Genomic DNA, 25,778 nt, shown 5'->3' with positions numbered 1-25,778 from the left:
TCTTTTTATTAGATGATCAACTAATTTCTATATAAGGTAACAGATTAATTGGCGCGTAAAAATGAAAATCGTAAATATAAATAGAAAAAGAAAATCAATTTTGATTGGTATATAACTTGCATTAACCAATAAGGTGACACGGCGCGAAGTACGAATCGATTGGCTAGTTCATGACTAACTCAACATAATTTAAAATCCACCAAGAAAATTGAGAAAAGCTTAAAAAAAACGTAGATTTATTTTATTTCAAAGATTCAAATATTACTTAGCCTGACAACTCACAACTTTATAAATACTAAAACTATAAAATCCAAATAGATATGAAATTATCAAAAAGTACTAATAATAAAATTAGAAATAGACGTCTAACAAAGAAATAAAATAATTAAACTAATTCTCCTAATTACTAAAGAAAACTACTAAACTTGGCCTACATCATAAAATTTACTTAGTATTATGTAAAAATAAGAGATTTTATCAATAAAAATATAAAATAAAGAGCCAAGTTGAGGGAGCTTGAGCATGTTTTTGAAGTTTAGGGCATAAAAAGAAAAAATTCAAGAATAAAGGGTCATTTCAGGAAAAAAGAACAACAAATGGATATGTTCAGAGAGTTTAAGATTTATTTAGAAACGTTGTACATATCATGAAGTCAGCATGTGCGTGATTTCAATTAAATTTGGAATTAATTTCGGTTCCTTGTTCGAAAGAAACCAAGGGAAAACTCACCCTCTTCTTTTTCGCTTGATTTTCCGTTTCTTTGAAGCCAGTGGATGGGAGACCTCACTCTGGTTCTAGCTCTTTGAAGGGGATAGAAGACGACGGTACCGGTTTTTTTTCGTCCGACTGACAAGTATGTCGCAGAAGCTCCAGCAGCAGCTGAAGGAGGTGGGATCGAAGCTCGAGACGCCTCCCTCCTCCAAGGACGCTCTCATTAAGCTCTTAAAGGTGAGCATTTCTCAAGTTCACAACTTAATTATCCAATTCTTCGAGTTAGTTTGCAATTTTAGAAGAATTGCTCTGGAATTATTTTGATTGAAGTCCACGGTTCGTTTGCCGTGGTTACTAACTGTTACGTGTTTGGGGTGCGAAAGAGGAGTGTGGGGAGTAAATGACGAGAGGAAGGAAGGAAAATTTTGGGGGTTTGTCGTGTCTTTTGTGGGTTGATTACTTAGAGCCTAATTGCTTTGCACTCACAAGACTGGACTTTTGATTTCTCGGACATTTCAATTGTCTTTGTTTGAGGTATAAACAGATTCCTTTGGTGATTTTGGCTTTTTAGGAGGTGGAATTAATTAAATTTCTGGTAGTCGAAGGAAACTTGGTTAAATTAGGGCTAATTCATGCAGCGTTTTGAGTTTGTTGCAGTTTAAAGATTCTCACTTTTTTTTTTGTGAAGCTTTTTCGAAGTTAATGATTTGTTAGATAATCAGATTATGGTTTAGTAAAAATTAGAAATTTTTTTGGTTTAAATCATGGGAGAATTGAAGAAAAAATTTGGAATTCATAGCTGTTTGTAATTCATTGGAGTATCTTGTAGGTTGTTTGAGGGTTGGTTTTCTAGCAGAGATATGCTGCTTGGCCGAATACTTTCACTGGGATGCATAATTTATGTCTAAATGTGCTAATTCAAATCTTTATTATATCACAGCACATCATTTATTTGTGAGCCTTCATGGTAAAATTGGGTATCTTAGCCATTTCTACGTATTTGGGAAAAAAGAGTTCCTTAAGTGAATGAATTGGGGACAACTGGATTTTATTGGTGATGACATGATTGTGAGATATGTCGGTTAGTTAGCAGGATTATTTTGCTAGCATGGAAGTTATGAAGATTCTAGTGGGTCCTCAAAGAGGGTCAGCAGCCCTTGAATTGGCTCAAAAAACATTATTTTAAAGTCCAGAATATGCTAAGAGCCTAAGAGGGTTTCTGGTTTTCTATGATATAAAGGAATTTATTTTTTCAGTATGAGATTTTGACTTTTGGATATGATGCTTCAATTAATACGCTTCCACGTATTTGGGTTGTGCTCTTATGCCCACTCATAACGTTTCTCTGGGAAAGAGAAATCTTGGTGTCAACCGTGTGGATAGCCATAATGCTCATGTGTCATGAGGCGCTGCTGTGTGTGAATTATTCTGCCATATGTTTGAAGTTAGGATTCTTTTCTGTTTGATTGGTAATACTTCCATTCAAAACGGAAAAAATACTGCATTCAAAAAAGTAAGTCTTGAAATGACTCTTTTTTCCCCTATCTGTAGCAAGCTGCAGCAAGCCTTTCGGAGATAGAACAGTCACAATCGGCTTCAGAGTTGGAGCCAATGCAGCCTTTCCTTAATTCAATTGTCAAGCCTGAATTGCTGAAGCATCAAGATAAGGATGTAAAGCTTCTTGTTGCAACCTGTATATGCGAGATAACCCGAATAACTGCACCCAACGCCCCATATAGCAATGATGTCCTCAAGGTATGTATCTATCGTAAAGATCTACTCTTTCCATTAGCTCTCATGCTCTTGTTTTGCCTATCATTTTTGAAATTGTAGTTAATGTGACTGATTTTGGATATATTTGCAGGATATTTTTCACTTGATTGTGGGAAATTTTAGTGGGTTAAGTGACACTGGTGGTCCGTCTTTTGGAAGGAGAGTTGTCATTTTGGAAACTCTTGCGAAATATAGGTCATGTGTCGTGATGTTGGATCTTGAATGCGATGATCTGGTGAATAAAATGTTTAGTACATTTTTTACAGTCGCCAGGTGTGTTTCATTTCATGATGTCCTTCTGTTGATATCGATCCAAGCATGCTTAGATTGTCATTTTTTCCTTGATATTTTAAATCAAGTTATTTTTGTTTATCATGTCTTATTTTTCGTTGGTAAATAATCAATACTTTTTCATTGTTGGCATTTTTTTATACTCTCTGTGTGTCTCTAAGAGCTTACACGGAAACAAAAATACTTAATGGTTACCTCTTTGATATGCTCTTATCTTGGTGGAAAGAAGGGTGGAACAATGCTACTTTTTCCTGTAGTTTTTCCTTGTTCTTTTAAGTGTTTGGTGGGAGTTCATCCACAAGATATTGTATTAAGTTTCCTACGGCATGTTGATAAGTTGCATTGACATTTTTCTGCATTTTCTTTGAACTTTTACTTCGCTATACTGAAGGAAATGATTTCATAATCACCACTCTTGGATTTCTATCATGCAGGGATGATCATCAAGAAAGTGTTTTATTGTCAATGCAAACAATTATGATTCTTCTCCTGGACGAGAGTGAGGAAATCCGAGAGGATCTTTTGTTTGTTATATTATCGGTATTAGGCCGTAATAAACATGTAAGTTTTTGTTCTATTGTCTGTATATGAAAATGATTTTTGTAGTCTATGCTTTCATGTGTTGTCTTGTTTTTTGATGCCTAATACTAAAACTTTCTCATTAATTACTAATAAAATCATTTTTTTTTGGTATTGTAATGCTAGGATATTTCCGCAGCAGCAAGGAGGCTTGCGATGAATATAATAGAGAATTGCGCTGGAAAACTTGAAGTTGGCATCAAACAGTTCCTCATATCGTCAATGTCTGGAGATAGGCCGGTGGATAGTCAAATTGATTACCATGAAGTTATCTATGACATTTATCGTTGTGCTCCTCAGATCTTAGTTGGAGTTGTCCCATACCTTACTGGGGAGCTTTTGGTAATTACGAATATGTTGCTTCAATGCATGTGGCTCTTAATGTTCTTGATTTTCTTTCGAATTTTAAATTTTCCTGCCAAAATGTCCTCATGGTCATCATATTCCATCTATCAAATTGTAATACCTTTTGAAGGTTAAATCTAGCCCTGCTTTGACTTTAAAAAAAAATTCTCATGAAAGTGAGCCATTTTGCCAGTATTCTTTCATCTATGGAAGTTATGCTGATGCGGAATCATTACAGGCTCTTTTTAAACTTAGTATTACTCCCATTCCCAAAGTTTCAACCTTTCTTGTTATTTAATTGAATATAGTCTGAAGTATAAGAGTCCTATCACTGCAGACTGACCAGCTAGACACTCGTCTAAACGGTGTGAGGTTAGTTGGAGATCTTTTTACTTTACCAGGTTCCAGCGTCTCTGAAGCATTTCACCCAATCTTTTTAGAATATTTAAGAAGATTGAGTGATAGAGTTGTTGGTGTAAGGATGACTGTCCTTGAACGTGTCAGAAGCTGTCTATTGACGAGTCCTTCAAGAGCTGAGACTCCTCAAATCATCTGTAAGTACTTTGAGTTAGTTTACATATCTCTGTATCCATGCATACAAGCATATATGATATATGCATTTCTTTATGTATGGACATACTGATTTGAAATATTTTCCAGCTGCCCTTTGTGATCGATTGTTGGACTATGACGAGAATGTGCGAAAGCAAGTGGTTTCTGTGATTAGTGATATGGCATGTCATGCCCCGGATTCCACTCCTGTTGAAACTGTAAAACTAGTTGCAGAGCGACTTCGAGATAAATCTGTATGCATGCCTTTCTATAATACTCTTCCTGGTTATGTTTAAACAAATATGTAGCAAACCCTAATTTATAGAATTTTTTATTTACCTTCCCACAAATCCAGCTCATTGTTAAAAAATATGCCATGGAAAGATTGGCTGAGATATTCCGAACTTATTGCATGAGGTGCTCTGATGGCTCAACTGATCCCGGTGGATACTATTGGATTCCTGGGAAGATTGTGAGATGTTTCTATGACAAAGATTTCAGGTAAGATATCCAAGGTTGCATTTTGCGCATGATGGTTTTTCTTTTCTTTTTTAAAAGTTTTATTTTGCTTTGTTATTTTGTAACTCCGTTTTGTCTAGCCAAGTTCAATGACACTTCACACCTCTTAATGATAGAAACATACGAACTGTTTGGGCTAAAGTCTTGACCTGTTGATAACTTAAATGCCACGATGGGTCTTTGGCTTTGAAGCAGCTTGACTGCTTGAGTTATGAATTTAGTTCTCTAGGTTCTTGGGAGTTTTGTGCTTTACAGCCTTTAAATGGTGAGTTCACTATGTTGGTGCAAGCAAGATTTCACTACGTAAGTTTTAGCAAGAATTAGTTATCCATCAATAAGAGGACTTCTTAGTTCTCATTGGAGGGTCGGTTGCAAGTAATATATTTAGAGATGGCAAGTATAAAAACTGTTCTGGTGATTTGAACTTCGTGTATTCATACCAAGGCTGTCCAGATGTGCATTTTCCTATTGTTAACCCTTTACTCTTTCTGGCCATAACGGTGGGAAAGTTTCGGAATACGGACAAATTTGTATAGCTAAAGCCCCGTGGGCATGCATTAATTTTGGGGCCAACTTTGTCTTTCTTGGGTATGGATGCTTGACTTAACCCTTTTTCACTTCTTCTCCGAAATAATTTTTTGATGGTGAGTATATTATTTACACTGTTCTAGAAAGGAGTATATTATTTATACAAGTGGGAACCAGTTCTGTTAGATTTATCTTATTACCTGTGACGGTACTGAACAGTCGTCACTCCTAAAGTTAATTATCGTGATTCTAGTTACCATTCTGAAGATCAGGTCTTGGTTCATGGTAGAAGCTTTGGGGAAATTTTATCCTTTGGCTTAGTTAATATTTATACCTGTGTTTTAAACTTGCTAAGTATTTTGCAGATCAGATGCGATTGAGTCTATTCTATGTGGGTCTCTTTTCCCTATGGAGTTCTCAATCAAAGATAGAGTTAAATGTTGGGTGAGAGTGTTCTCTATATTTGATGGAGTTGAGGTGAAGGCGCTTGAGAAAATAATGGAGCAGAGGCAAAGGTATGTTATGGTGCTTGAATTGGCCTTTCCATATGATCTACTATGGATCTCTTGCTGTAAAGGTAAACAACTCCGCAGTGGGCGGGGTTGGGAACATGCAAGATGTATGTAGACCTTACCCCTACATAATATGTGGAGAGGCTGTTCTCAGGAATTGAACTTGTGACCTGTAGGTTGCACACTGCAACTCTACCATTGGGCCACATGTTCGCTTGTGAATCTCCTGTTGTATATAAAAAAAAATTGTGGTTGATAAATCTTATGGGAGTCTTGGATTGCAGGTTACAGCAAGAGATGCAAAGGTATCTGTCTCTACGGCAGATGTATGAGGTTTGCAAATTTAAACATAGAGTTGCTAATCCTAAGCAGAAAATGCTGGACTGCTGGTACTGATATTGAGACTAAGAAAAATTAATTTCATCCAAATGCAGGATGGGGATGCCTCTGAGATCCAGAAAAAAGTAATGCTCTGCTTTCGCATCATGTCTCGCTCATTTGCTGTGCCTTCAAAGGCAGAGGAGAATTTTCATATTCTTGATCAATTGAAGGATGCTAATATCTGGAAGATTCTGACGAATTTTCTTGATCCGAGCACTAGCTTCCAGCAAGCGTCTACCAGTCGGGTAAGCAACTAGGTGGAGGTGGACTAGCAACATTTTTGGGTTCATAATGTGTTGCATTAAGTGGTTGATTGAAACTGAATCACAAACAGGGTTGAAGAACCCGATCTTCCTTTTAAGACAGGCACTCTTATATGCTATTAGCTAATTGGACTGCCAAGAACTTGTGAGGATTAGAATATAGAGTTGTACTCTGGTCATTTGTGCAACTTCCAAATTTTGGCCTTAAGTCCTTTTGACATCCCATCCTCAACTTAATCCTTCCCCCATCATCACTCCTCATAGCATCACCCTTTCTCTGTGGCTCATAAATCTAGCTTTAGTGGCTCATAACTATCATACCCATGGTGACAGCAGTATGTCTGCCATCCTATTGTAGTTCAAACCCTGTCTCTGTCTACTTGCTGTCGTTTCTCCTGTCATGGCGTATGCCCTAGAAGCTTCCCACTATCAATTTCATCTGCCTGAACACTTTGTTGGAACTAAGTCGCCCCCGCTTGTTAACTCTTATTGTTATCACTTCTCTTTCTGTTATAGAATTTTATATTGATAACTCATATGTTAGCATCACAAAGTGGTAGGTGTTACCTTCTAGCTTCAGCACCTTATTGACACACCACAATATTCATTAAGACTGCCTTCATATTATGTTTTTCATTTGTAAACATCCCATCCCACCTTGCCCACCACCTGCACAGTTGCAAATACAATTCAATGGTGGAGGACCAGTTTACTTGGCTCAACCAATTAAATCGTGCTTCTATTAATTGGTATCTTAATTTTTTAATTTATTTTTTTTGACTCTGGATTAACTTATTCTTTTTTTTTTTTTGAAAATTTAAGGATGATTTGCTGAAAATACTTGGTGAGAAGCACAGACTCTATGATTTTCTGAGCAATCTGTCTGTGAAGTGTTCTTATTTGCTTTTCAACAAGGAGCATGTGAAAGAAATTCTTCTGGAGGCTGGTATGCATAAAACTGCTGGCCATACACAAGAAACTCAATCTTGCATGGATCTGCTGGTGGTAAATACTGTCATTACTACATCTTGCGTATGGCAAATAGATTCCCCCCTCCAAAACAGAAATGTTGCTGAAGTCTAGGCAAATATTTCGTCTTTAGCCATGGTTCCGTGGCTTAAATAGATCAATTACGCACCCCTTGTGTTTAATTTTTTCTACATGTAATTCACAATATCTTTGGATCATAAAATTGCATTTTTTATGCTAAATTTGGCACATCTGCAAAAAACACGTTGTCTTTTTTCTCTTCTCTGTTTAAATTTTTATATTAAATAATCAAAATGTTTAATTGATTTTTTATGAAGTTGTATAGTAACATATTTGAGTACTTTTCACCCCCAACGGATTTTCAGATTCTTGCACGCTTCAGCCCATTGCTACTCAGTGGAGTTGAGGAACATCTGGTAACTTTTCTGAAAGATGACAATGAAATAACAAAAGAAGGTATTTTGCATGTTTTGGCGAGGGCTGGCGGTACCATCAGAGAACAATTAGCAGCTTCATCAAGGTGCAGCTTTGTGAAATTATCACTTGTTAAACCCAGTTTCTTACATTTGTGCTTATGATCTTCCTGTTACTTTTATGCAGTTCAATAGATCTTATATTAGAGAGGCTCTGTTTAGAAGGTACTCGACGACAGGCCAAGTATGCTGTACATGCCCTAGCTGCAATAACAAAGGATGATGGACTTAAGTCCCTTTCTGTTTTATACAAGGTTTCATTTTACTATTCACTGAACTAGTATTAGATGCAGTCTATTTATCTTGATATCCATGTTTGTTGCCCAATAGAGTATTTGTAACCAGATCATGGGCCTGTCCATCTTAATGATAAATGTTGGAATTTGCAGAGGTTAGTTGACATGCTAGAGGAAAAGACTCATTTACCTGCTGTCTTACAATCTCTGGGATGTATAGCGCAGACTGCCATGCCAGTGTTTGAAACACGAGAAAGTGAAATTCAAGAGTTTATAAAAAGCAAAATTCTCAGATGCCATAGTGTATGCTACTCATTGTCCTCTGTACATTTTCAGTTACCTCTTCCTTATATCTATCATGCAATTTTTTCATGCTTGAGTACTCATCACTGTTTCAGAAAGTAGAGGATGGCATGCAAGCATGTTGGGATGACAGAAGTGAAAATTGTTTGTTGAAGGTTGGTCATTTTTTATTTTTTTTTTAAAATTTTATTATGATTATAGAGTTGAAGTGGTTCAATTCTTGGAACAACCTCTCCGCATATTATGTGGGGGTGAGGTCTGCGCATGTCCTACTTGTGCTCGACCCCGCCCACTGGGGGGCCTCGTGTGCGGGAGTTGTTTACCTTTGGAGACTGAATTATGATCTATATATCACATGGATTCACACCGCGATTTTTTCTTCCACAGATATATGGGATTAAGACGTTGGTCAAGAGCTACTTGCCTGTCAAAGATGCTCAACTCCGGCCTAATATCGATGACCTTATTGGAATTCTTAGAAATATACTATCATATGGAGAAATATCAAAAGATATAGAATCAAGGTATACTTACTGATGTTTCTTCGATGCCTTGATTAGTAAGTATTGCTTGTTTTGGTAGTCAATTGGAATTTCACTCACAATTAAGTGTGTTTTGTTAAACAGTCCTATTGATAAGGCCCATTTAAGGCTAGCCGCTGCAAAGGCGGTTCTACGTCTGTCAAGGTACTGGGATTCTAAGGTACCTGTTGATGTCTTCCACTTAACCTTGAGGACCCCTGAGGTGAACAGTCCTATTGATAAGGCCCATTTAACTCTTTATATTACTCGGGTAATTATAGTTTAAGTTATTGCTTTTCTGTTAACTGTTCTTCCCCCCCCACTTTGGGTTCCTGTAGATTCATTTTCCTCAAGCAAGGAAACTATTTTTGACCAAAGTTCATAATTACATAAAGGATAGGCTATTGGATGTAAAGTATGCTTGTGCCTTCTTATTCAACAAGACTGGCTCCAAGCCCCTCGAATGTGAAGAGGTATATCGACTTGACCTAATTGGTTCAATCTTATTCTGAACACCTAAGTCAATCCTATTATCATTGTCCATGTGGCATGCATCATAAAATTTTATTCGTTGAATCTTAATATTTCTCTGAATGGCAGGAGAAACAGAACCTAGTTGACATTATTCAAATGCAGCGACAAGCAAAATTACGGCAGCTGTCTATGCAAAATGATGCAAATTCATTGACATCTTATCCCGAATACATTCTTCCGTATTTGGTCCATGTTCTTGCGCATCATTCATGTCCTAATGTTGATGAATGCAAGGATGTCAAAGCATATGAACTACTGTATCAGTAAGTCTAATTCCACCTAATCTAATACTTTGGTTCTAATATTCCTACTTGAACTTGTATTTAAAGAGATTAGATGAGAGATAGGGGGGGGGGGGGGTTTGCTCTGTTTTGTCTTTTTACATGTGGTATCTGTACAAAGGACCTTGCGCCATGGCAGGCTTAGACACTTTATAGCGATTTAATCACTTCAATACTCAACCTGGATCAGGCTTGGGGGCTGAAATTTGTAGCTGGCCAATCTGGGATCTTTTCAGTTCTCAGTTTAAAATAAAGTATATAGAAGACGCTGCTGACAGAAACAACAATCAAAATTAAAAATAGAACATTAATTGAACCTGCTGCAAGGCAAGGTCTACCGTCTGCATGTAGATTCATTAAACTCATTAGGTTTTATGTCTCATTATGTGTTATGCAGTCCACTCTGTTTAGTTCTATCTATGCTGGTGCTTATGTACTATGTCTCATTATGTGTTTTACAGGCAACTGTGCTTAATTCTATCTATGCTGTTGCAAAAGGATGAAGATGTTATGTCAGAAGCTATTACCAACAAGGAGAAGGAGAGAATCTGTGCAGTAATCTCTATCTTCCAAAGCATCAAGTGCTCAGAAGATATAGTCGACGTCGCAATTTCGAAGGTTAGGAAAAAGTATATCCAACTTTCATCCCTTTTTTTCTGCTGTTTAGTTTACAGTCCTGTAACCATTATCCAGTGCCCGTAAGGGCAACCTGCATTTGACATGTCTCAATGGCACGATGTTGTGCTTTATACAGAATTCACATGCTATTTGTGACCTCGGGCTGTCAATCACCAAAAGTTTTGTTCAAAAGGATGATGATTTAAAGAAATTAACCACATCGGTCTCCTTGCCTGCAATGCTGTACAAACCAGTTGAAAAGACAGAGGTGGATGACTCTCTGGTAAGACACCTTTGTCGTTAATGTCTTTTGCCTGTTAGGAATGGTGTTAAATTCAATTGAATAGGAGGGCGGCATTGGTTCTTCACATTTTTTTGCATGTCTTTTTTTAAAAAAAATTTGTCATAATGCCCAAATGTTAGTTTGGTAACGTATCACAACATTTTCTTGTATGCACATATATAGTTCTGTACTGTTTTCTGGCAATCTAAGTCTTATATGTGATGGGCAGCACTAACTTTTTATCAAGTTGTTCCCTCCTGGGGGAACATATAGTATCTAAATTTTTGTGGCTCTTTTAATGCAATGTGGTCAAGATAGTAGATTCCTGATTTATAATTTTATATTCATCTTTATCTTTTGAATGTGGTGCTTGAAGGTGGATATCGCCTGTGAAGGTATCCTAGCATATCTGTTATCTCCCTCCCCATTTCTCTGTGTGATCAAGTAATATGGACACAACCGGATAGATTGTACTTGCCCTATTAGGTCAGAGGCAAAAAAAGATGGAAAACCCAGCTTAACAGCGGATTCTACCTTTTAATTTTGTTTGTTTAATAGTCATTTTTTCCACAATTTGCTATTATTTTGACAGATTTTGATTTGATAACAAGCTTTTTAATTCCGTTGTGTGTACTGGATAGGCAAGTGGCGGCCAGACATGGTTGGTGGATGAGAATGTTTTGATCCACTTCGAATCACTAAACCTAGAAAGGGAGGAAGCAGTATGTTCTAATTCTTTAAAATGGTTTAGATGAAATGATATTAGTGCTAGGTGTGTACTGTCATTAACGTTCATACCTGTCCTCCAATTCATCAGATTAAGACAGAAGCAGCTCAGGATGAGATACTGAAGGACAGTGAAACCGAAGGGAGTGAAGTGCCTCTAGGGAAAATCATAAAACGTTTAAAATCTCAGGGAGCCAAGGCAGGAAAGGCCAAGATGAACAAGTCTTTGCCAGCAGAAGAAAACAATGACGACGTTGATATCTTGAAGATGGTGAGGGAAATAAATTTTGATAATCTAGACTCATCTAGTAAGTTTGAATCAAGCAATGGTCACAAGCATATTCCAAGGCCGAAGATCAAATCAGATCCGGACCATAAAGAGGTTGGTAAAAGAAAAGCCAGTGGTGCAACATCTATTCCAGTCCCTAAACGCCGCAGGTCATCATCAGCACATAGTGCTTTCAGATCACCAAAGAGTACTTCAAAGGCTTCTTTACAATCTTCAGCAGATGATTTGCGTCATGCAAGAATTTCCCCATCTGAAATAGACGTTGACTTCCAATCTGATTCGGAAAACAAAAACTCTATGCTGACAAACATGGTTGAAGGCACTGAGTCAGATTTGTTGGCATCATGCGTTCGAAAGAATCGTAGTGTTTCATCAAAACGTAAAAGCAAAGTTTCTGATTTCACCATCATTGGGAAGGCAAATGAAGATGGAAAAACTGATGACAGCTATGCATCGGTAAAATATTTATTGCTCAAGTACTTCTTGATTTACTATTACCTTTTGTTGTGGCAACACTTGTAAATGTCTACTTCTTTTCTGTTTCTTGCAGAAGTCTAATGTTCTGATGGAGTCTGATCTGGCCAACACAACTAATGATGTTAAGTCTCTCAGTGGATCGACCAAGAAGAGGAAACGAAGAAGCATTGCAGGATTGGCAAAGGTGAACACTTTTTGTTAATTCTGACTAATATCATAGCGCTTTCTTGTTAAAGCCCAATTGGGTTTGCATTTACAATAGCTTTGCTATTTTGTTTCACGATGCTGTGCAAAATATTGATGCTAATATAGAGCCTTTGTTGAATAGCCTAAAGTATATGATACTTATTTGTGCCCTTGTCTTTTGGTAGCTTACTTTTTTATCCCCTTTTTTCCCCTTTCTACTTCTTTACCCTCCCTGACACAATTTTTTTTTCATTTTCCATATTTCAATTGCTGATAGGTGCGAAATACAAATTAAATATAATTTTGACCTCTTCTCAGTTATTAGAGTCAAAGCCGCAGCAATAAATGCAAGGTGTCCTTCCAATTATTCACTTACAAGATAGTGGTGACTTAACAGTTTGATTAGAATCTTGTACTGTTTCCCCAGCTGTGATGGAATTGATGATATAATTGATCTTAAAGGGGTGGTTTCTTTTCCACAACATGAATCACAGCCTATCTTCAAATCTTCAATATCAATATGTAAATGTACCTTGACTATCAAGACCTTGACTATCCACTTCAGCATGCTCTAGATAAAATGCTCAAGTAAGCTGAAAGTAAATTTGCTGTTGATTTTTTGGTCCAATTTCATTATGTAAAACTCAATCATGCTGTTATATTGTGTATATATATATATATATATTCAAGTAGGTGTGTCTTGTTATGCTAAGCATTTTTAATACCTGTTTTTTCGTCCTTGCTTATTTTTAATAACTATTCTTCTGACTTCTCTCTCTGACTCCAACTACAAAACCATAGCTAGCTTCTAACTTAATAATTAACTCTTCATTTTTAATATTTTCAGTGCAAAACAAGGAAAGCTGGCATTGATATTGAAAACTTGACTGGCTACAGGATCAAAGTTTGGTGGCCTATGGATAAGCAGTGAGTATCTTTTCATCATGAGGCATCAAAAAGATCTTATGTTTTCCATTCAATTAATATGGAAGGAGAAACAAATATATATGATCTGGATTTAGAGATAAGCTTTTCCAACATTTATCGGTCATGTGGTGATACTTTCTATGTCATGTATATGAGTGCTACTGCATTAAGTTCCCTTGAACTTTTTCCTATTAAATTCATATGGATTGATATACACATGAATTTCGCAGTAATCATTTGATCGTATCTTGCTGGTCATCAGATTTAGTTGCATCATAGTTTCTTTCTCAATCCCATCTGGTTTGATTGTTTTGTGAAGGCCAATGTCTTGTTGAGGAGTTTCTATCATCTGACATGGAGCTTGGTTTCAGACTTTCAGTTATCCATCCAAATTGCTTTGCATATCATCCTTACTTTGAGTTTTTGGCTTTCAGTAGAGTTACCATTGTACCATTTGAGATGGCTCTTTTTTCACCCAAATTGCTTTGCATATCATCCTTACCTTAAGTTTTGGGCTTTTAGTAGGGTTACCATTGAACCACTTGAGACAGTTATCTAAAAAAGATTGTATTGTGAGAGACTCTGCTTTTCCTGCATCCAATTGTTCTGGTTTTGTACTTCTTTTCAACATTTTGGCTCTGCTATTGTTGTTATCATTGTTGTAACTCCATAAGCGAAAGAGCATTTCTGTATAATATTGCTTGAATACTTCGGCGGTGATTTTTCTCACTGCTCAATATGGCAGGTTTTATGAAGGCACTGTTAAGTCTTATGACCCCATAAAAAGGAAGCATGTGGTAAGCTTCACCATTGCTGGTCTTATTATGAGATATCTTACCTTTAGTCATACATGACTTTCTTGACAATACTTATATTTGGTGTCTTTAGTTATTATATGAGGATGGAGATGTTGAAGTACTCCGTTTAGATAGAGAGCGGTGGAACCTTGTTGATAATGGCCGCAAGTCTAAAAAGGTCAAGATCTTCATTTCCTGTTATTATTTCATTGAAGTTAGAGAAAGTTATTGTATGGTTTATGGAATATGAACCGCTAGTGATTAATTAGTTCATTTTCCATATTATATGTGCAGAAACCAAGTTCATTGAAGCGTCCCGTTTCTACAGGAGTGTAAGTATTTAGACTTATGATTTTCTCAAATTGACAAATTTTCATTTTCATTGTCTAGTGAAAATTTATGTCTGCATAAACCTATTGGAGTATTCCCGTGCTTTGTTTTGTCTCATGGTGTGGTTTATGCCGTTGGTGCTACATATAATATCATGTGATGCTTAGTTTGGGGACGTATCTTCTGTTCTTTCTTTCATATCATTTATTTTCATACAGGTTGCCTGTACTAGCACAAAAAACTTCAGGTGGCTCTCGTCAGGATAAGAAGTCAATAAAGATGTGAGTAATGCTTTTTTCATCCCAATTGCAACTACTGCTTATTTAAGTTTCCAAGCTGGATTATGAATAAGTGTCTTTTCCTACAGAGTTAAAGGAAAAAGAACTCCAAAGAAAAACTTGAAGCGCTTGCAAAAAGGTGCATCGAAAAGTGATTTCTCTGAGGCCGAGGCCAAAGGGGATTCGGATTTTTCCAATTCGGAACCCTCCCCATCATTGAAAAGTGATCATGTAAAATCAGGTGAAATGTCTCATTTTTTACTTCTCAGAATTATGTCACTAAAATGACCAAAACATTTCCTTTATTTTCCTTTTTTATCCAAATCTTGTGACTGATCATAGATGTCGAGGTATGTTAATCTCACTTTGTTGCGGGGTTATTCTAAAATGGTTGTTTCTGCTGTGAACGAGGATTTACATGTGATCAGGACAAACATATATGTATCTGAAACTCAAATTGTTCAACTAAACGTGGAAAAATGAGGGGTGGATTGAGCTGACCAAATTTCTGAATGTTGTGTTGATGTTTTGACGATGGGCTAGACCAAACTCCAAAGGACAATCTATGTTTAGGAAGCTATAATTATTCTCTCTATTCCTGGAAGGAAGTTATAAATTTTCTCATATACAGTGATTATCAACTTAGAGGTGATAGATTCAATTCTTGGAAGCAATCTCTCCATATATTATGTGGGGGTAAGGTCTACGTACATCTTGCATGTTCCCGACTCTATCCATTGGGGGAGCCTTGTGCAATTAGTGTTGTTTACCTTTTGCAGGCGAATGTGTGGCCTAGTGATAAGGGTTGCAGGGGTGGGGTGTAACCTAGATATTACAAGTTCAATTCCTAAAAAGTCGTCTCTACATATTATGTATGGGTAAAGGCTGCGTACATCTTGCATGTTCTTAACTCCATCCATTGTGGGAGCCTTGTGCAACTGGTGTTGTTTACCTTTTTACAATCATTATCAATAGAGAAGTGTTGTGGATTATGGGATATGTAATTCTTAGATCTTACGGTAGGTCTTTTTGTAGATGTTTGAATCGGCCACAAATACATATGTTCTAAGACGATTTGTTCTATAAATCCGCGAGAATATGTGTGTTATTTATATTACAGCAAGGGTGGTGGATAGTGAGTTAGTGACCCTATGCATGTAGAAGTTGCCTTTTGCATCATTCTCAGAAAATTTGGCACAGCCTTACTGTAGAAGATATGCTGTTCTTTTTTGTAATCTTCACATTGTTCTCTTGTAGGTGATACTCGAGGCGAGCATGCAGAAAGGGTGGATGATAACCCAACAGACGATGGAGAATCCGATAAGGAAGTGACATTTACTTCTGGGGAAACATTTGAAGAACGAGCGAAGGTTCTTAGCCAAATAGAAGAATTAGATGGAGAGGGAAAATCTGAATCCACGGGAAAAGTTGATGAGCCTATAAAGGGCAGCCCAAAAGATGCTGAAAATCATGATGCTCAAGAGGAATCTATTTCAGAAGGGAAAGAGGCTGATGAATCAAATGAAGCCTCTACAGAAGCTGATGAAGACAAACTCGGTTCTGTAGAAAAGCAAGATATGAATTCAAAGAAATCCGACATGGAATTGTCGAATCTTCCAGTTGATGAAGATGCTGAGATCTCTGATGATGAGCCTCTTGTAATCATCCTCAGACTTTGCTTTTAGTCTATGAATTACTACATATGCGAAGCCAGCGCCCATTTTATTTTAATGCAACTGTTTTTTTATGGAATGCAGAGTAAGTGGACGCACAAGGTCGGGAAATCAAGATCAAAGCAATAAGCATCGGCCTCTGATCAGTTACCATAAAGAAATTGTAGAAATGCAGTTGTAACACGTATATGTATGTCCGATTCAAGTGCCTCCAGATTAGTTGGTGAAAGACGCTGACGATGAATGAAGATGGATGCTCATTGCCTGAACATAATAATAGATGTATGAAGCAGTTGGTTATAGCATGTAAAAATAGCAGTAGCGATCCTCGGAATTAGGTAGAAAGAATGTTAGTAGCATATGACAGAATATTGAGGGTGAAGTTCTGCAAGCTGTGGATAGTGTGTTAGCAGTGGTAGATGTTGAATATTGAATGTCTTGGGATTTTCTGTACGTGGTGCATCTGTCTAACCTCCATAATTGATGAAGTAGATACTAGATAGGTGACATGTACAGTTGTGGCTGGAAGGATAGTCTTTTGTTGTATTTATGCTTTGATCTAGGAAGATAATTTTACCTTCTGATTATTTGTTTTTCCATTGGTTTTCTGTTGTGTTATTCACTTCTTTTAGTAGGCATGTTAACCTTAAATAAATTTAGGTAATTGGAGTGATTCTTTCTCAATCTTCTCATATATTCCATTCCAAAGATGGTGTTAGTCTGATGGTAAAGTGCAGGATAGTCATTTTCTTCTACGTTCTTTTCGGAGGCATGAGTTCACACATAAGTTCTTTTCGGAGGCATGAGTTCACACATAAATTTTTCGTGGGCTTGTTTGACATGAATACTTTGGATTTACCTAAGCGCACCAAAGGATAATTTTGATATATTTTATACGCATCAAAGGGTAGTTAATGGCTGCAAGGTTTACTGTACAAAAAAGGTGAATGAGGAAATGATAAACCTTTTTTGTGTCAGAATCATTTGCCATGCCCTTTACGGACAGGTGGCTGTGAAGCTCATCATTAAAGTACGATGAAGAATCCCATGTTTGTGTGCTCTACCTGTAATTGCCGGTGCATCGTCCACCTCTGGTTGTGTTTCTGATTGTTGATCTTTCTTGTTAATCTTGTTTTCACAAACAGAAGCAAGCGCCGGTTCCTAAAAATAGAGTTTTTACGGTTTGATAGTTCTCTCGTTTTCGGGTTTCTTTCACACTCTTTTATGTTTGCTTCTGTTCGGCTTTTTACATAAGCAATCGAGAAATGGGTTCTCTCTAGTTTGAGCTCTTCCTTGTTTCTGCATCTCTTGCCTTCTTCCTCATACAGGTATTCAGCTTCTCTCTCCCTCTTCATTTGCAATATTTATATATATATATTTGGTTTTTTCTTATTCATTTTTCTGGTTGGTGTCTGTATGTGTGTATGAGACGAAAAATCTGAGACTTCACATCAAGTTTAGTACTTTAATGAATTGATTATGCTGCATTTTTGAAAATTTGATCTTCATGTTTTACTCTTTAGCCGCCGAGATAAGAGAACAGACTTTGTATAGATCCGGAGAGTTCTTAATTTGTTGCAAACTGACTATACTTTATTTCTTACTCGAATTTCTTTTTGATTATCAATGCGTTGAAGTTTTATGAATATTTGATCTTTACTTTTGGGTTTTCCTGAGAAGTGAGGATTTTGTCTTCTCTTTTATGAATGAATGGTTTTCTCTGTGTGTTTTCATTTATTTCTTCTGGTTTTCTCTGTGTGTTTTCATTTATTTCTGGTTTTCTTCTAGCTTTGGTATGGAGTATTTTTTAACTATGAACATCAAAATCTGAGATATTTTCCTCCTAGAACAGTAACTGTGCTCATGGAATTCATGTTTTGACAGTGTGATTGTTCAGATTTTCTTTTTCGTCAGATCCTTGGAACTAAAACCATGGGTGAGGACATAGGGGTGCTAAAAGTAGTGGTGGCGCAAGGGAAAGATCTTGTTATCCGGGATTTCAGGAGCAGCGATCCTTATGTTGTGATGAAGCTAGGTGATCAGGTAAGTCTAGTTTTCTCACCCTTCCAAGCAACCCAAATGACTGTTGCTGTTAAAGACTTGGATGCAGTAGCAAGACGCTCTTTATGTTTACAAGGATGACTGACTTGCTTGTTCTTCTTTTGGCAGACGGCAAAGACTAAGGTTATCAACAGTTGCCTTAATCCAGTCTGGAATGAAGAGCTAACTCTCTCCCTCAAAGAACCTGTTGGAGTTCTAAGTTTGGTAGATTTCAATTTCTCTCTTTTTTCTGTCATCAAATTCAAGCTTCAATTTATTTTCCATGACATGAACAATTCTGAAGGAGCGTTTTGCATAGGGATTTTCTTGCATTCTTACGAGGAAATGAAATGACCCAGTTGGTCTTTCTACAGGAAGTGTTCGATAAAGATCGTTTCAAAGCAGATGACAAGATGGGGCATGCTCACCTTAGCCTTCAACCAGTTCTCTCAGCAGCTAGACTTGGGCAGATTCTACGAGTATCCTCTGGCGAGACAACGTTAAGGAAGGTTGTCCCGGACACTGAGAACTGTCTTGCAAGGGAAAGCACTATTAGTTGTGTAAATGGTGAGGTGGTGCAGAATGTTTGGTTAAGGCTCTGCTCAGTTGAATCTGGGGAGATAGAACTGAAGATAAAGCTAATCAATCCTCCTGGAGATGCTTAAAGATAGTACACAAATGTTTGCAAGGCCTTGAAATCTAATAGGTGGGAATTGAAGCGTTACTTGTGCTCTGTTTAGTAGAGTAGTTGAATTGATTTTCAACGCTAATTTCAAAACTGTGAAAAAACTGTCTTATAAGCTGTGAAATAAGTTATGAGATATTTGACGAAACTTTTAGATAATGATAGCTCATAAGCAGTGAAAATTATATTATATTTTGTATTAAATCGATTTCAATTTAATTATAATGTAATAAAAGTAAAAAAGTTTTAAAAATCAAAAAAATAAATTGGTGGACCACTCAACTTGTTTGGTTGATGGGATCGCCCCACGAAACAAGCCCCCCATAGTCTTCCCTGTGTTGCATTGGTGGAATGGTATTGTGACCAACAAATTTTCTTGAGAGGTGTTTTGGTGATGTGATTAGGAATGGGAATGCTATGTCACATGTATTGATGTACTGATATAAATTTACAGTCTTGGTTTTTATCTGTATGAGTGGGGCCCAATGAACCAAACTTTAGGTTTCGTTTGGCTTTGTAGTTAATAGTGTGGCCAAGTGAAAGTCATCATGGAGGCAAACAAAAGTCATGCCCCATGATTGGCCTAGCAAAAACAGACCAACAAAGTAGCTCTATTGTAACACTAAATTTTTCATGACCCAACATAAGAGACATTAAAACTCATCCATGGCCCAATATATCGTCACCATTATAGTTGCTCTTACATTCTAAACAGAGATACGTATTGTGTCGGATCCTCCAAAAAAGATATGGACACTTCATTTTTCTGTTTACTCTTTAAATGTGAAGACTCAATTGGAGAGATCATTTTATGTCTTTTGCCCAATTCTTCCATATATTGCAGTTAGAACCATTTAAGTTAATAGTTCATACGATTATTAAACTTCATTTGATAAAAAAAAAATGTGTTTAAAAAATTAGCAAATCGTTACAAAATTACATTGAACATAACATAACATAAATATTTTATATAATAATGCAAGCACATATTAAGATGACGTACCCACATACCCGTATCCTAATTTTGGACGGTGTCTATGTATCCGTATCCTAATTTTAGGATAGTGTCCACAAACCCATCAATTATGTCAAATTGAAGAGGGTGACATTCATATATGTACCCATACCCAATAATTTTACCCCATGGCTAGGTATCATAGGATAAGAGTAACTACTAATACATGCAAAGACTCCAAAGCTCACAGTTCATGATTTCACTGCTTTAGAAGCCACTGGACTCCGAAGACTCATCAATCACTAATTTTGAGGCCATTTAGAGACCCTGAGAGCCTATTCCTATTTCCGTTCTCAAACTTCTGTAGCTCAGATTCAATGGTTTTAGCAATCTCTGTCCCTTTTGCTGCTGTCTCAGGCAGATCCACATGAAAAGAACCCTGTTTGATCAGATCAACAGGTTCACCGATCAAGGATTGCTCCCTGATGTAATTATAGAGCTCTTGATGAAAAGGATGGTCCAAGGAAAAGCAACTTTCAGTTGTATTCCCTGAACGTCCAGATCCAGAGCCTTCTCTTCTACAGAAATGCGGGAGAGACGCAACATCCATTATCTACATGAAAATGAAACACACAACACAATAAGAGTACTCATCTGGATCGTAATGGCAGAGAATATAAAGATCGCTCTAGTAGGCTGTTAAACGGCAATTACAAATCTGCAGAATACTTTTGCTTCCAATTCACACGGTCCTGCCATCACTAAATACTATATTCATAGCCCCGTAACCGCTTCCTCTTTTTGCTTTATGAATCCACTTATCTCAATATTTATTAGATTCCAAACCGATGTAACGGGGTGCTGATGCATAGCATAGATAAACGGATGGCAATAAGACAATAAAAGAAAGATGGGAGCAAAGAAAACAGAAGAAAAAAGTGCTCCGCATTACAAGAACGTACAGAAGTATCTAGTCACCTAGCCCCAATGTGACTACTAGTATCTTTTTAAATGCAGAATACTTGTAGGTACACTGGGGATAGGTGAATGGGTACTTTTGTAAGTTCTTATCATGCAGAGACCCTACACCCAATAGGAAAGCTTCTTCGGCTAATAAAACGTATATTTAGAACTACTCCGTTAACTTCAGCTGTAACACTCTTAACAGAATACCATCAATTTATGTAGAAGGTTAGAAAAAGATTAAAGAAATTATTATCACGAGGTTATGGTGACAAACGGGGAAAGGAAAACATACCAGCAATGCTTTAAGGATCGTAACTTATATTTTATATTTTCTGGGGAGGGTCAGAATTTGAAATGATTCCAAGAACAATGGGACTAACTGTTAGATGTATAAGTAACAAATCTAAAGACTAACTGACTTACCTTCAACAATTCATCTCGTCCGTTACCTGACAACACCTGAACTTTTTTCCTCGTCCTCTCCTGCAAAAGAGGCTTGACAACCTGCCAAATATTTCAGAACAGTGTCATTATCAAAAGGCCATACAATTTTCAGCCCGAAAGTATCGTTTCTTTCACCCAGCAAATAAACATAAATAAAATCTCGCACCACTGCATCTAGAAAGGACTAGTAAAATAGAACACAGGAGGCTTCACAACAATTTGCAAATTGAAATTTACCTTCCAACAAGAGGAGAATATATAAGGGACGTTTACAATGTAATAAGTGGTGGTCTTCTCGGGATAGTTCAAATCATCAATAGTTGATATTATAGTCAATAACTGCAGTCACAAAAATAACCAAGTCAATTAATATGAAATGATTCATGAGGTACTCATACACAAATTTGTTTAACTGGATCTAGAAATTTACATATCTTTCAAGAAAAGAATGTAACACATACGAAATTTACACAACGGGATCCATAAATTTAAGTATTTAAATATCTTTCAAGATATCAGAATGTTGTTTTAATCTCAACTGATAAGCTTGGATTCAGATAATTGAAAATTCAATCAGGAAGTCGGGTTCCTTGAAAAAAAAATTCCTTCTATTTCTCATAAAAACTTCAGAGTAAGACCACGACTGGTTGGAAAATTCCAATGGTCTAAGTAACAGAGTAAAATTGAATATGATAACTGTTATAGTATATAATTAATGAATTACCTTAACCGGAATATAATATTAAAACAAACCTTGGAGAAACACAAGGATCTGTTAGCGACAACAACAGCATGGAAAGTTCTACCTTTATTTGACTCAGTGCGGAAAGCTTCAAGCCGCTCATATCTAAAACCTTCACACAGGTGGTGATTGGACGTCCACACTTTTTCGATGCAGAAGGCTATCAGAAAGCAAATAGGTCAAACAATGACTAAACAAATTTACAGAAAAAAACTCCATACTCTAATACTCACAAAAACTACACGATCCCGATACTCATTGATTTGAATATGTGACTGCACATAGTAGTGGACCTACAATGAAAAACGAAGTTACTAAATTCTCTTATGGGATGCTCGATTTCACACGGAATTAAAATATAATTGCAAAAATTAGCAATACAAGTTTCAGAATACGTTTGATAGAATTTCAACACAATTGTTCATAGTACTTACAGATGCTTTGTCATATGTGCTGAGCCCGACACCAACAGCAAAAACAGGTAGGCCCTGAGATAGATAAGCCTTGAGATTAATTGAGAGCACATACATCAACATCTTATTTAAATGAACAAAGGCTCTAATATTGGACCATGTTAAGGTGGATAAAGTACTGCTGAAAACTTTGAGTGAAAATAAAACATGTAGAAAAAAAATAATTAGCACCTCTTTTGAGTAACCTGACATTCCCACGAGATGAGAATCACGCACAGATCGATACAAGTCAATAGGAACTATAGGTTTCTGAATAAAGAAACAAATAACAGAACATATATATCAGAACTCGTGGAAAATATAAGTCTCACAAATTCACAATATGGTTAAGAAATCAACTGAACGTCTAAATTTAAGGCAGGAATGGCATTATCAAGTCCATCACATGTTTGGATATACATGATTGCTTGATAAACATTGCCACCTCATTCTTTGACAGTTTAAGCTTTTGAGATGATAGTGTATTGTAGCACCACATTGTTTTGGTTACATTTGCAATAGCGTGTTTCAGGCTTTCTTTTCCTTTTACATCCTCACTCCTCATGCAATTGGGGCTTGCAGGAGAGAGTTCTATACATTATATATGTGGTTCCGTAAAATATATTGTTAGCCTTATCCATCAACTCAATCTCTTTAAGATCAAGGAAACTCTGATGTGATAATGGGGACACTATAACAATGGTAGTCTAACATGATAAAGATTGATTTCAAGCATGTGAGTGTGTGGAATGATTTCATGTGCCTGCACATGCATGCGTTTGTACTGGTGGGCTAAGAAAATTTTCTCTATGAAGAAAAGAAATGACATCAAAACAATTAGCACGAATCAAATTGATTGCCTTGCTCCAAATGCTCTTATGATTTACTTCGCAGAATATAGTAATAAACTTTTGAGGAATCAGAAAAGGAATGGCCTCAATGGACAGATTTATAAAGCCTGCCAGTGTAAATAACATTGGGAACGCTCTGTCCCTTTTTTCTAGTTAAATGCCTTGTGAGGAAACATGTACATTCAGGAAAGAACATAAAAAATGCCCTTTTTTCCTGGCCATGTAAAATTTACTTCGTGAAATATTGAAATATACAGGGGACAGTGCATCTCTTAAATTTTCAATATCTAAACAAAAACACAAGCATCAACTGTGATCAATAGAATAAAGGGAAGAATGAGACCTGTAATAATTTTTAGAAGAAAGAAAAGACAAAAAAAACACATGAAGTGCCATAGTATCACAGAACTTACTGCTAATATATTGTCAATCTCATTCTGTACCCTCCAGTTCAAACAATCAACCAACTGAAACATAATATGAGTTTGATGTCACATATATGAGAAGTAAAATGTGATCAAAATGCTCTCAGTTTCATCAAACTGAAGATTTCTAGAGTTTCACTGCACACCATTTTATGGGCTTTGGAAACATTCCATTCTCTAGCTTTCAGGAAACGCTGCAAGGTTTCAGTTGGATAGCCTTGATGAACATTCTACAAAAGTAATAAATAATTGGCCACACATTAAAGTCGAAACTGAAAGAAATTTATTAAAAGGAACTTATCATATCAAAACATATAGAGCACATCCTCAAGCAGTTTGTCCCTCCAGTTTACTTTTAGCTTTCATCAAAACAGTGCAAACAGAAAAGATAAAACACCAAATGCCTAGGAGAGGAAAACGAAAGAAATTACTTATTCCAAATTACCCATTACTTTCCATCCCCTAAAAGCAAACAGATGCAGACCAAAAAAAAATGCATTATCTTTCAATATATTCAAATTTCTGGTACAAGGGACCAAATTATTTGAGAAATTTTGTCAACAGGAAATTGCCAAAGTAGGTCTGTACAAGATCCACTTTACAATGGAATGCTAGGATCCTTGATCACTTTATATCTATAGTTCTTCTGTTCTAGCTCAATGGTAGGGGAGGTCAACTAGATAAAGCCGCAACTGGGGCTAAACTGAATTTTGAAGTGAGACTCGACAGACCCAGTAAGCAATCTAAAATTCTGTCAACTAGATACTGGTAGAAACACCCCCATGAACTCCACAAACACCCAGATAGCTGATAGCTAATGACCACCATTTCTCATCTATCAATTAGACAGATCCAAACTCTTACACTTTGAAAAAGAAACATCTAGCTCTTTCCCATCACTAGTAGCAGTTAATATCATATTTACCTCAAACAATGAAAAAATCTAAGCTGCAAATAAGGACTTGGTGGATTTGCAATAATCCGAAAAATATGCGCATAAATAAAAGAAATACAATTGAACCCCTTATCAAAACAAGTTTGGGGAAACAGATCGGAACAAAGAAGAAAGAAAGAGAAACTACAAGGACAAAAAGCAAACCTGAAATGTTTTCTTCAAGGGCTCCTCCACTGCCATCAGCATTACAGTTAAAAGATTTTCAAAAACTAAATTCAATTTTAAAAAAAAAAAGAAAAGAAATTACTTAGAAGAAGATTCAAGTACAAGGGAAGACCTTGATCCATCAATGCTCGGAACTGATTGATCGCTTCTTGTGAAGCGATCCCCATTTTTTTCGCCCCGGAGAAATCGCAACAAGAAATAAAAATCAAGGAATTTAGTACCCTTTTGGCTACTCCTGTTTTTGACTCCTTTTCACCATGGAGAACGATCCATACTCATATACATATAGATGAGAGAGTTAAGTAGTTCAAAATTGTAAGTAAAGATACAATTTTTAACAGAAAGAGAAATCTAATCTAAAGCTAGGAGAGACATCAGTGTTCTCAATTAGCAACCATGTTGTTTTGGGTATTTTCTGTGCTTTAGAAAAATCAAAGCCTTCGCCTTTTGGCTGCTTCTGCCTCTCTCTCTCTCTCTCTCTCTCGCCATTTTAACAGGTCTGTTTTCACCAACGAAGGGATCGTGACCGCTCACCTAGTGAACCGACTATCGATAGATTCATTTTACACCATTGATTATTTAACTTCTGAAAAGTAATTAAAATGAGGATATTGTATTCCTCTTTGGCTCCTTCATATGAATTTATTTAATTTGATTTATGTTTGGACAATGGACACGCACTCAACTTTTGAGGTCAGTCTTCTTTTAGACTTTTACCATTG

The 25,778-nt window shown here is 36.6% G+C and overlaps 3 protein-coding genes across 7 annotated transcripts; 2 read left to right on the top strand and 1 right to left on the bottom strand.

Annotated features, from left to right (window-relative positions):
- Positions 1-657: 657 nt before the first annotated feature.
- Positions 658-16,975, top strand: LOC119989104 (sister chromatid cohesion protein PDS5 homolog A-like). Of its 2 annotated transcripts, none has more exons than XM_038834412.1 (33): positions 658-948; positions 2,263-2,466; positions 2,576-2,757; positions 3,210-3,336; positions 3,481-3,696; positions 4,037-4,253; positions 4,360-4,505; positions 4,607-4,752; positions 5,664-5,813; positions 6,095-6,143; positions 6,245-6,436; positions 7,277-7,459; positions 7,810-7,964; positions 8,045-8,171; positions 8,307-8,456; positions 8,552-8,611; positions 8,844-8,980; positions 9,083-9,200; positions 9,316-9,450; positions 9,587-9,774; positions 10,254-10,410; positions 10,547-10,693; positions 11,335-11,415; positions 11,511-12,164; positions 12,259-12,369; positions 13,219-13,298; positions 14,044-14,095; positions 14,187-14,273; positions 14,390-14,427; positions 14,644-14,706; positions 14,793-14,944; positions 15,961-16,361; positions 16,461-16,975. In XM_038834412.1, the coding sequence occupies exons 1-33, from the start codon at positions 856-858 to the stop codon at positions 16,503-16,505; spliced, it is 5,043 nt and encodes a 1,680-aa protein (XP_038690340.1). In that variant the 5' UTR covers positions 658-855; the 3' UTR covers positions 16,506-16,975. The 2 variants fall into 2 exon arrangements, with proteins under 2 accessions (XP_038690340.1, XP_038690339.1); XM_038834411.1 differs by having other exon boundaries at positions 9,578-9,774.
- A 386-nt stretch (positions 16,976-17,361) lies between these two features.
- On the top strand, positions 17,362-19,260 carry LOC119989631 (protein C2-DOMAIN ABA-RELATED 11-like). 4 transcript variants are annotated; one of them, XM_038835277.1, is made up of 4 exons: positions 17,362-17,704; positions 18,291-18,419; positions 18,546-18,641; positions 18,791-19,260. In XM_038835277.1, the coding sequence occupies exons 2-4, from the start codon at positions 18,309-18,311 to the stop codon at positions 19,079-19,081; spliced, it is 498 nt and encodes a 165-aa protein (XP_038691205.1). In that variant the 5' UTR covers positions 17,362-17,704; positions 18,291-18,308; the 3' UTR covers positions 19,082-19,260. The 4 variants fall into 4 exon arrangements, with proteins under 4 accessions (XP_038691205.1, XP_038691209.1, XP_038691208.1 ...); XM_038835281.1 differs by having other exon boundaries at positions 18,288-18,419; XM_038835280.1 differs by having other exon boundaries at positions 18,274-18,419.
- Positions 19,261-20,020: 760 nt separating this feature from the next.
- LOC119989695 (phosphatidylinositol/phosphatidylcholine transfer protein SFH9-like) lies at positions 20,021-25,525 on the bottom strand. The gene is made up of 11 exons (XM_038835361.1): positions 25,169-25,525; positions 25,036-25,064; positions 24,083-24,166; positions 23,925-23,978; positions 22,853-22,930; positions 22,643-22,696; positions 22,442-22,501; positions 22,273-22,368; positions 21,704-21,805; positions 21,446-21,526; positions 20,021-20,669 (listed from the first exon to the last, which is right to left on the bottom strand). The coding sequence occupies exons 1-11, from the start codon at positions 25,221-25,223 to the stop codon at positions 20,352-20,354; spliced, it is 1,011 nt and encodes a 336-aa protein (XP_038691289.1). The 5' UTR covers positions 25,224-25,525; the 3' UTR covers positions 20,021-20,351.
- Between the last annotated feature and the right edge of the window lie 253 nt (positions 25,526-25,778).

This window comes from Tripterygium wilfordii, chromosome 21 (genome assembly GCF_013401445.1).
Source record: "Tripterygium wilfordii isolate XIE 37 chromosome 21, ASM1340144v1, whole genome shotgun sequence".
NCBI lineage: Eukaryota > Viridiplantae > Streptophyta > Magnoliopsida > Celastrales > Celastraceae > Tripterygium > Tripterygium wilfordii.
Note: the sequence above shows the minus strand (reverse complement) of the source record. Positions and strands in the feature narration are given on the sequence as shown.

Excerpts from the sequence above, each read along its gene's own strand:
- LOC119989104 (XM_038834411.1), top strand. The coding sequence starts at position 856 with ATGTCGCAGAAGCTCCAGCAGCAGCTGAAGGAGGTGGGATCGAAGCTC. Across the intron at positions 4,753-5,663 it reads TTCTATGACAAAGATTTCAG|ATCAGATGCGATTGAGTCTA; the intron begins GTAAGATATCCA and ends AGTATTTTGCAG. Across the intron at positions 13,299-14,043 it reads TGGTGGCCTATGGATAAGCA|GTTTTATGAAGGCACTGTTA; the intron begins GTGAGTATCTTT and ends TCAATATGGCAG.
- LOC119989631 (XM_038835277.1), top strand. The coding sequence starts at position 18,309 with ATGGGTGAGGACATAGGGGTGCTAAAAGTAGTGGTGGCGCAAGGGAAA. Across the intron at positions 18,420-18,545 it reads TGATGAAGCTAGGTGATCAG|ACGGCAAAGACTAAGGTTAT; the intron begins GTAAGTCTAGTT and ends TTCTTTTGGCAG. Across the intron at positions 18,642-18,790 it reads CTGTTGGAGTTCTAAGTTTG|GAAGTGTTCGATAAAGATCG; the intron begins GTAGATTTCAAT and ends GTCTTTCTACAG.
- LOC119989695 (XM_038835361.1), bottom strand. The coding sequence starts at position 25,223 with ATGGGGATCGCTTCACAAGAAGCGATCAATCAGTTCCGAGCATTGATG. Across the intron at positions 25,065-25,168 it reads CCGAGCATTGATGGATCAAG|TGGAGGAGCCCTTGAAGAAA; the intron begins GTCTTCCCTTGT and ends TGCTGATGGCAG. Across the intron at positions 22,502-22,642 it reads GCACATATGACAAAGCATCT|GTCCACTACTATGTGCAGTC; the intron begins GTAAGTACTATG and ends TTTTCATTGTAG.